The sequence below is a fragment of the Erithacus rubecula genome (assembly GCF_903797595.1).
Source record: "Erithacus rubecula genome assembly, chromosome: 31".
NCBI classification, from domain to species: domain Eukaryota; kingdom Metazoa; phylum Chordata; class Aves; order Passeriformes; family Muscicapidae; genus Erithacus; species Erithacus rubecula.
The window spans coordinates 773,377-782,465 of record NC_136682.1 but is presented as its reverse complement, the minus strand read 5'-3'; the positions used below and the strand labels follow the sequence as shown (position 1 = coordinate 782,465).

At 51.0% G+C, this 9,089-nt stretch overlaps 1 protein-coding gene across 1 annotated transcript in view; it reads left to right on the top strand.

Annotated features, from left to right (window-relative positions):
- SMARCC2 (SWI/SNF related BAF chromatin remodeling complex subunit C2) overlaps window positions 1-7,026 on the top strand; it is a 14,676-nt gene extending 7,650 nt beyond the window's left edge. The window contains exons 9-12 of the mRNA XM_079329245.1: window positions 862-1,303; window positions 4,428-4,699; window positions 5,268-5,410; window positions 6,745-7,026. Of these exons, the coding sequence (XP_079185371.1) occupies window positions 862-1,303; window positions 4,428-4,699; window positions 5,268-5,410; window positions 6,745-6,990 (1,103 nt within the window). The 3' untranslated portion in view covers window positions 6,991-7,026. The remainder of the gene's footprint in view (window positions 1-861; window positions 1,304-4,427; window positions 4,700-5,267; window positions 5,411-6,744) is intronic.
- The last annotated feature ends 2,063 nt before the right edge of the window (window positions 7,027-9,089 follow it).

The window sequence follows — 9,089 nt, the reverse complement described above, 5'->3', positions numbered from 1 at the left end:
CTGGAAGGGAGGACATTAAATCCCAGCCATTGTCACACCCCTGCCGTGGCAGGGTCACCTTCCACTGTCCAGGTGCTCCAAGCCCTGTCCACCTGGCTTTGGGCACTGCCAGGGATCCAGAGGCACCCACAGCTTCTCTGGGCACCTCCCTCAGGGAACAATTCCTGCCCTGTATCCCTTCCAACTCTGCCCTCTGGCCGTCTGGAGCCACTGTCCCTTGTCCTGGCACTCCAGGTCCTTGTAAATAGTTTCTCTCCATCTTTCCTGCAGCTCCTTCAGGCCACAGTTAAGTCAATCCAATTTTTCCTCCATGCTGAACAATCCCAATTCAAGCCTTTCCTCACAGCAGATATGCTCCATCCCTCTAAACAACTCAATGGCTTTGTCTCCAACAGGTCCATGTCCTTCCTGTGCTGTGGTGATGCTGGAGATTTCAAAATCCAAAACCAAATTTAAAAAAAAACCCAAAACAAACAAAAAACCACCACCAGCAGCAACAACAAAAAAGACCCACCAAAAACCCTGAGACAACACAAAACCCCACTAACCATTAAAGACACAGCTGGCCCAAGAGCTGAGTTCTGCCCTGCAGGTGCTAAAGGAGCGTTTTTTGGGTTTTGCAGAGTGCCAGCAGCAGCTGCCGCTGGCCCAAGACTAAACACCCAACCAACCAAAAACCCTGAGACAACAAAAAAACCCTCACTAACCATTAAAGACCAGCTGGCCCAAGAGCTGAGTTCTGTCATGCAGACGCTAAAGGAGCGTTTTTTGGGTTTTGCAGAGTGCCAGCAGCAGCTGCCGCTGGCCCAAGGCTGAGTTTTGCCCTGCAGGTGCTAAAGGAGCGTTTTTTGGGTTTTGCAGAGTGCCAGCAGCAGCTGCCGCTGGCCCAAGAGCTGAGTTCTGCCCTGCAGACGCTAAAGGAGCGTTTTTCGGGTTTTGCAGAGTGCCAGCAGCAGCTGCCGCTGGCCCAAGGGCTGAGTTTTGCCCTGCAGGTGCTAAAGGAGCGTTTTTTGGGTTTTGCAGAGTGCCAGCAGCAGCTGCCGCTGGCCCAAGGGCTGAGTTCTGCCCTGCAGGCGCTAAAGGAGTGTTTTTTGGGTTTTGCAGAGTGCCAGCAGCAGCTGCCGCTGGCGCGGAGCGCGGCGTCCTGGATCGTGGGCGGGCACGAGGCGCCGGAGGGAGCGTGGCCGGGCGTGGTGAGCCTGCAGGTGCTGCGGGGCGGCGTGCGCTTCACGCACCTGTGCGGGGGCGTGCTGCTGAGCCGCAGGGCCGTGCTCACCGCCGGCCACTGCGTGGACGGCCGCACGTATGTACGGGGCAGCGGGGCACCGCCGGGTACCGGGGTGAAACACCTGGGCACCATACCTGAACCCCCTGGGTGCCAGAGTGAAACACCTGGGTGCTAGGGTGAAACACCTGGGCACCATACCTGAACCCCCTGGGTGCCAGAGTGAAACACCTGGGTGCTAGGGTGAAACACCTGGGCACCATACCTGAACCCCCTGGGTGCCAGGGTGAAACACCTGGGCAGCGGGGTGAAACACCTTGGGTGCTGGGGTGAACCCCCTGGGCACCATACCTGAACCCCCTGGGTGCCAGGGTGAACCCCCTGGGCAACAGAGTGAAACCCCCTGGGCACCAGGGTGAACCCCCTGGGTGCCAGGGTGACCACTCTGGACACCAAGCTGACCCCCTGGGCACTAAGTTGACCCCTTGGGTACCATGGCCAAACCCCCTTGGCACCAGGCTGACCCCTCTGGGTACCAGGCTGACCCCTGGGCACCAGGCTGACCCCTCTGGGTACCAGGCTGACCCCTTGGGCACCAGGCTGACCCCTGGGTACCAGACTGACCCCTGGGTACCAGGCTGACCCTTGGGTACCAGGCTGACCCCTCTGGGTACCAGGCTGACCCCTGGGCACCAGGCTGACCCCTGAGTACCAGGCTGACCCCTGGGTACCAGACTGACCCCTGGGTACCAGACTGACCCCTTGGGCACCAGGCTGACCCCTGGGTACCAGACTGACCCCTGGGTACCAGACTGACCCCTTGGGCACCAGGCTGACCCCTGGGCACCAGATTGACCCCTGGGTACCAGACTGACCCTTGGGCACCAGACTGACCCCTGGGTACCAGACTGACCCTTGGGCACCATGACCAAACCCCTCTGGGTGCCAGGCTGACCCCTGGGCACCAGATTGACCCCTGGGTACCAGACTGACCCTTGGGCACCAGACTGACCCCTGGGTACCAGACTGACCCCTGGGCACCATGACCAAACCCCTCTGGGTACCAGGCTGACCCCTGGGTAACCAGGATGGACCCCTGGGTACCAGACTGACCCTTGGGCAACCGGACTGACCCAGTGGCACCATGACCAAAAACCCTCTGGGTAACAGGCTGACCCCTGGGTACCAGGTGACCCTTGGGCACCAGGACGACCCCTGGGCACCATGACCAAACCCCTCTGGGCACCAGGCTGAACCCTGGGGCACCAGGCTGACCCCCTGGGCACCATGACCAAACCCCTCTGGGTACCAGGCTGACCCTTGGCACCACAGCTGTGCTGAGCCTGGTGTTGGGCCCATGGCTGGGGAAGGAGCTGCTCGCTGTGGAACAGCAGCTGGAGCAGGAAAACCCTTTCCCATGCCAAATTTTCTGCTCTCTTCCCAGCTCATTCCCCCCAGATTAGTTTGGGTTGCTTTGTTTCACAGAACTTTGATTTTTCTGTTTGATAGAATTTTCTTAACCACTAAAACTCACCACAAAATGTTGTGGCATTTAGATTACAAATGCTCCAATGCATTAGTTTTAACACTTTTTCCTTTTTTTCTTGTTGATCAGAACCAGCAATTTGGCACTTAATTTTTTTTTTTTTTTTTGACAATGTGGTAACTCCTCAGAACAGACTTTTAACAGCACTTACAGCAACTCTGGAGCATTTCAGCCTTTACCACAGTTGCACAATCTGCATCAGTCAACATTGGCTGTGTTGATTCAACCATGACCTGGGGGAAAGTGAAAGAATGTAAAATCTGTGATGTTCAGAATTTTATCCTTTATCAGGACTTTGTTGCACCCGCTCCTTGTTTGCTTTTAACAAACATTTATTTGCAATATAAAGCCTCTTCAAACTATCAATTTAACTTTTACCTTAATTTTGGAGGTTAATTTGAATTTTATAGCTTATCCCAGGCCAAATTCAAAACTCAGTAAAGATTATTTTTTTCAACATACTTGACTAGAAATGACTCTGAATGACTTCACCCCTATTTCTAACTTTACAATTAAAAACCAGAAGTGGGAAGTTTGATCTTAGCAGATAGGTTGCAATTGATTACACAAAGGCAGGAAATCTGATTCTGCAAAAAAAACTTTCAGACTATGGAAAACCCTTTTTTTTTTACAAACAATATTCATAATAAGGGAGGATTTAAACAGAGTGGGTTTAATGATGTATTTCCCTTATCTAGGTCCATGTTGTTTGGGGTTTTTTAATTTTTTTTAAGTTCTTTGGTTTATACAACTTCTGTGATTAACATGAATCTGTTATCAATTATCACAGCAGGGATGGAATAATGGGGTGGGATGGGATATTGGGATATTGGGATGGGATATTGGGATATTGGGATGGGATATTGGGATGGGATATTTGGATGGGATATTGGGATATTGGGATGGGATATTGGGATGGGATATTGGGATATTGGGATGGGAATATTGGGATGGGATATTTGGATGGGATGGGATATTGGGATGGGATAATGGGATGAGATAATGGGATTGGATGGGATAATGGGATGGGATATTGGGATATGATGGGATATTGGGATGGGATGGGATATTGGGATGGGATATTGGGATGGGATAATGGGATGGGATATTGGGATGGGATAATGGGATGGGATATTGGGATGGGATGGGATAATGGGATGGGATATTGGGATAGGATGGGATATTGGGATGGGATGGGATAATGGGATGGGATATTGGGATGGGATATTGGGATGGGATAATGGGATGGGATGGGATAATGGGATGGGATATTGGGATAGGATGGGATATTGGGATGGGATGGGATAATGGGATGGGATATTGGGATGGGATAATGGGATGGGATGGGATAATGGGATGAGATAATGGGATGGGATATTGGGATGGGATGGGATGGGATAATGGGATGGGATATTGGGATGGGATGGGATAATGGGATGAGATAATGGGATGGGATAATGGGATGGGATGGGATATTGGCATGGGATAATGGGATGGGATAATGGGATAGGATAGAATAATGGGATTGGATGGAATAATGGGATTGGATGGGATGGGATGAGCTTTAAGGTGCCTCCAACCCAAGCCATTTTTAAATTCCACGATTCTATAAAACCAAAGATGAAACTGTTGTCCAACAGCTGCATTCTCTGGCAGGGACCCGTGCTCCTGGCGGGCCGTTCTGGGCGCGCACAACCTGCAGAAGCACGGCCCGTCCACAGCCAGGAGGAGGATCCGCAGGATCATCGTGCACTCGCACTTCCAGCGGGACACCTTGGAGAACGACGTGGCGCTGCTGGAGCTGCGCTCGGCCGTGCGCTCCGGCCTCGCCATCCAGCCCGTGTGCCTGCCCCCCGCCGCGCTGGCAACGCAGCTGGACAACAGCTCCGACTGCTACATCAGCGGCTGGGGCCGCACGGCCGAGAAGGGTACGGTACAGAGCCAACAGCGGCCGCTGTTATTGATGCTCCTCCCAGTCTCGAAACCTTTAACCTGGAGCTGCTTTTTAGGGTTGGGTGTTTTCCTGCAGCCCCGAGTCCAGGTACTTCTGAACCCTCAGCTACTCACTAGCGAAGAACAAAAGGCTTGAGATGGTGCTGCAAAGTTCCGAGGATAACTTTATTGTCCTTGAAGGTCTAATTATATCAGATAGCAGAACACTTTATATAGGTTTCCAGAGGATTGAGTTTCTAACCAATGAAAACTACAACTTACAAACTAACCAATTATCTTAAAACTCTAAGTGAGAAAAGAACCAATTAACTTGTGACTTTAAGAGCCAATAGAAACCCTAAGAGATAACGGGGTTTTCGGTAGGGGAGGGGGGTTACATTTAAAGGAATTTCTTTGTTTCATGGGATGGTGTAACATCTTCCACATTAACCCACATTGGGAACAGGCAGGGGCTGTGTCAAACCCGTGTCTAAACACGTCCAGGAACACACCTAGGCTGATGAAATGACTATTTCACCTTTGTAAATTCTGTCTCCATTGAAGGTAAAACCTCCTCTGTGCTGAAAGAAGCCCAAGTGAGGATCCTCCCTCCCAGCCTGTGCAACAGCTCCCAGGGCTACGCGGGGCTCCTGGACCACCGAGCTCTGTGCGCCGGCGCCTGGGCCGGGGGCACCGACACCTGCCAGGTGAGAGGCACCTGCGCCCACCCCCAGGCTCTGCAGCACCCTGGGGTGGGGCACCAGTACTGAAAGGATCAGGAACACTCACTGGGAAAGGTGGTAAAAGCAAAGGAAGCGTCCTGAAAGGGTGGGGTGGTGATTGCAGAGTGAAAATGTACACAGAGTTTGGAGCTGCTGGGAAGGTGACAGGAATGGGTGAATGAAGAATGTAACATCTTTAGGTGTCAGTGAATTATTGAAACATTGGACACTGTACCATGCAGTGTGTGAAGCACAGGTATGTCTCAGCTGTTCTTACACTGGAGAGCAGCACTGGACACAGATGAGGCTCAGGGATGTGGCATAGTTTCCATTTCAATTCTGAGCACTCACCACCTCTTGCTGGGAAAAGCCAGCTCTGGCAGAAGCTGCAGCACCAGCTGGGACACAGAGACATTGCTAATTAAACCCCATAATGCATCCTAAGTGCTTTGTCTGATCCACTTCCTGCTTCTCTCAGCAGTTTTCCCTGAGCAGGTGACACAGCCAAGACACAGGATGTGTGTTCTTGTGTCTCTTGGAGCTTCCAGAGCACCTGGATGAATTTCCCCAGTTAAGTGAGGAGTGAAGGTTTAGGTTTAGGCATGAAAAGGTGCAGAGAGAAAACAGAACCTGAATTAAAAGCTGCTGAAGCAGTGCAGGGTCCTGACCAGAATCAGCAGCAGTTTCTGTGGAAAGGCTGCTCAGGCAGGTTTGGAACCCCCATCCCTGGAGGTGGCACTCAGTGCTCTGGGCTGGTGACAAGGTGGGGATCAGCAGAGGTTGCATTTGATGGTCCTGGAGGGTTTTTCCAACCTCAGGGATGCTGATTCTGTGTCTTGCAGCAACACCAGATTTACCTTGAGTTGTCCACCTGCTCCTGCCCACACATCACTGTCATTGTCACTTGTGGCTGTTACAGGCCCAGGGGAAAATCTTAAGGATTTTTCCAGTCTAATTTCTCAAGCTCAGCTAAAGTTTTTTCCCAAGCTAGAAACCTTTCCCTAATGTAAACACGAGAGAAAGAATTATAACAAAAAAGAAACACCTTTTAAATCCGTGAAAAAAACCTAAACCAAAAAGCATTTCCTTCTCTAACCAATAAATTTAAGTTAGAGAATAAATTTGTATTTTGCTTTGCACAAAGTCTCTTTCTTCAATAAATTCCTTTGTCTTGCTGCATGCAAGAATCACATGACTCTTCCCTCCTACTGTAACCCCACACAGTAACAGTGACTTAAGCCAGCTGTTTAAAACAACTCTCCCCTTCAGCCTGACCATTTTGCTGACCTGCTGCTGCTCTCTGTGCTGTTCACTTGCAGGGTGACAGCGGGGGGCCCCTGGTGTGTTACCACCCTGACACTGACAAGTTTTTCCTGGTTGGCATCGCCAGTTTTGGCGTGGGCTGCGGCCGCCCCCGTTACCCCGGCATCTACGTGCGCCTGTCCCAGTACAGAGCATGGATAAAAGCCAAACTTCTGCTCATTAACCAGGCTCAGCAGCCCCTCAGCAGCACCCTCAGCATCCTCCTGCCTCTGGCACACACAGTGCTGCCACATGTTTTGTAGAGGGGAAACCATCGTGTGGTTCTGCCTGAAGAAAAATAAAAATTAAAAAAAAAAAAAAAAATCACTTCCCTCCTGACTCTCAATAAAACCAAGAGCCAAAGGATGAGCACGCATTTTTTAGGAGTTATGTTTGGCCATTGTGTTTTTTTTTTGTTTTCCTGCCTCTGATATCCCGCACTGACAGGAGAGGAAACAGTAACAGCCTGGGCACTAATAAGGAAATTGAAGACAGGAGTGTCAGCCTGGAAACACTTTCCGGGAGGTTCAGAGCACTCGGGGTCTGGGCGGGGCAGATGCTCCCTCTGCCGGGAAAAACCAGCAGAGCACAACAAGGTCTTCATTAACCATTTCATTAACCAAACCTTAACTGGGGCTCAGCTTATTGACACTAAGGAGGTAAAAAAACCCTGCAGGAAGGTAAAATCTGCACTTATCATTTTTTGTACAAGTACCATTTCCTCCACTAAAATTGACTTTTATTTAGTCCTGGCTGTCATATGACTCAATCCACACAGGAATTCACCACCAGTGCAGCTCTAACTTCATTACAAATAATTAGGGACCATCAGAATTATAATATTTTAGCGACTTTATTTACCAAGATCAAAATTTGCAACCATTAATTGTTTCAACAAATATTTACAATTCATGGAAAGCACGGACTGTTTGGAACCAACATCAGCTGCTGTATCTCTTACCCTCAGGAATGAGATTTTACTCTTTAAAATCAAGATTTGAAAGTAAATCCAAACTAAGAACTTCATAATCAGTGCTTAAAGAACAAACCCCTGTTACTGTTTAATATTCCCATGATGAAAACCCAACTGTTCTTTCCAACACATGATTTTAAGAGTATAAAAAGTGACTCCTGGTGTGTCTGGCAGGACAGGTGCTTCCCTTGCTGGATACAAGAATTGGCCACCAGGTTTTTACAGCCTTAACACTTGATAGTTTTTATTATTGTTCCATATTAAAAAAGAAAAATAAAAAAGAGAGAACACTGAGGATGAGCCAGCACAGAGTTCCCAGAGCAGTTCAGAGCTGCAGGTCAAACCTGCTGAGGGAAGGTCCAGCTCTCTGAGGTTCCAGGCTGCTCCATCTGCCTGAAATCCCACCAGAGGAACAGCAAACACCCACACCTCTCCAGGAGCAGCTCCCTCAGGTCAGGACTGTCCCAACCTTATTTCTGATGTGCCACAAAACTTTTTATTTTTGATGTGGTGATGAGCAGGAGTCTCACTGCAGCCTGGCCTAAAGGAAACACACCGGGACTTGTGCCCACAACAACTTGGCAACTTCAGGGAAAAAAAAAACCTAAAAAATCCTTTCCTAGCCCACTAACCAGGAGATTGTGGAATGCAGATTGCTCATGGCAAAGAGCTCTGCCTGCTACAAGCCCAGTAGTTTGAAAGGAATCCAAAGCACTGAGTGACCATGGGGAAGTTACAGAGGGAGTTCCCAGCCAGGCTGAGATTCCCAATGACAGCCCTGGAACAGGATCAGCCCCAGCCCTGGAAATGGTTTATGGCTCATGCAAGAAGCACTGGAGTCACCTGCAGCACCTGCCCAGACCATGCCCTGGCCACCAGGAACATGCTCTGGCCACCAGGGACATGGCCTGGCCACCAGGGACACGGCCTGGCCACCAGGGACATTGTCTGGCCACCAGGATCATGCCCTGGCCACCACGGACATGGCCTGGCCACCAGGGACATTGTCTGGCCACCAGGGACACGGCCTGGCCACCAGGGACATTGTCTGGCCACCAGGATCATGCCCTGGCCACCAGGGACACAGCCTGGCCACCAGGGACACAGCCTGGCCACCAGAAACATGGCCTGGCCACCAGGGACACGGCCTGGCCACCAGGGACATGTCCTGGCCACCAGGGACACAGCCTGGCCACCAGGGACATGCTCTGGCCACCAGAAACATGGCCTGGCCACCAGGGACATGCTCTGGCCACCAGGGACACGGCCTGGCCACCACGGACATGGCCTGGCCACCAGGATCATTGTCTGGCCACCAGGGACATGCTCTGGCCACCAGGATCACAGCCTGGCCACCAGGGACATGCCCTGGCCACCAGGGACACAGCC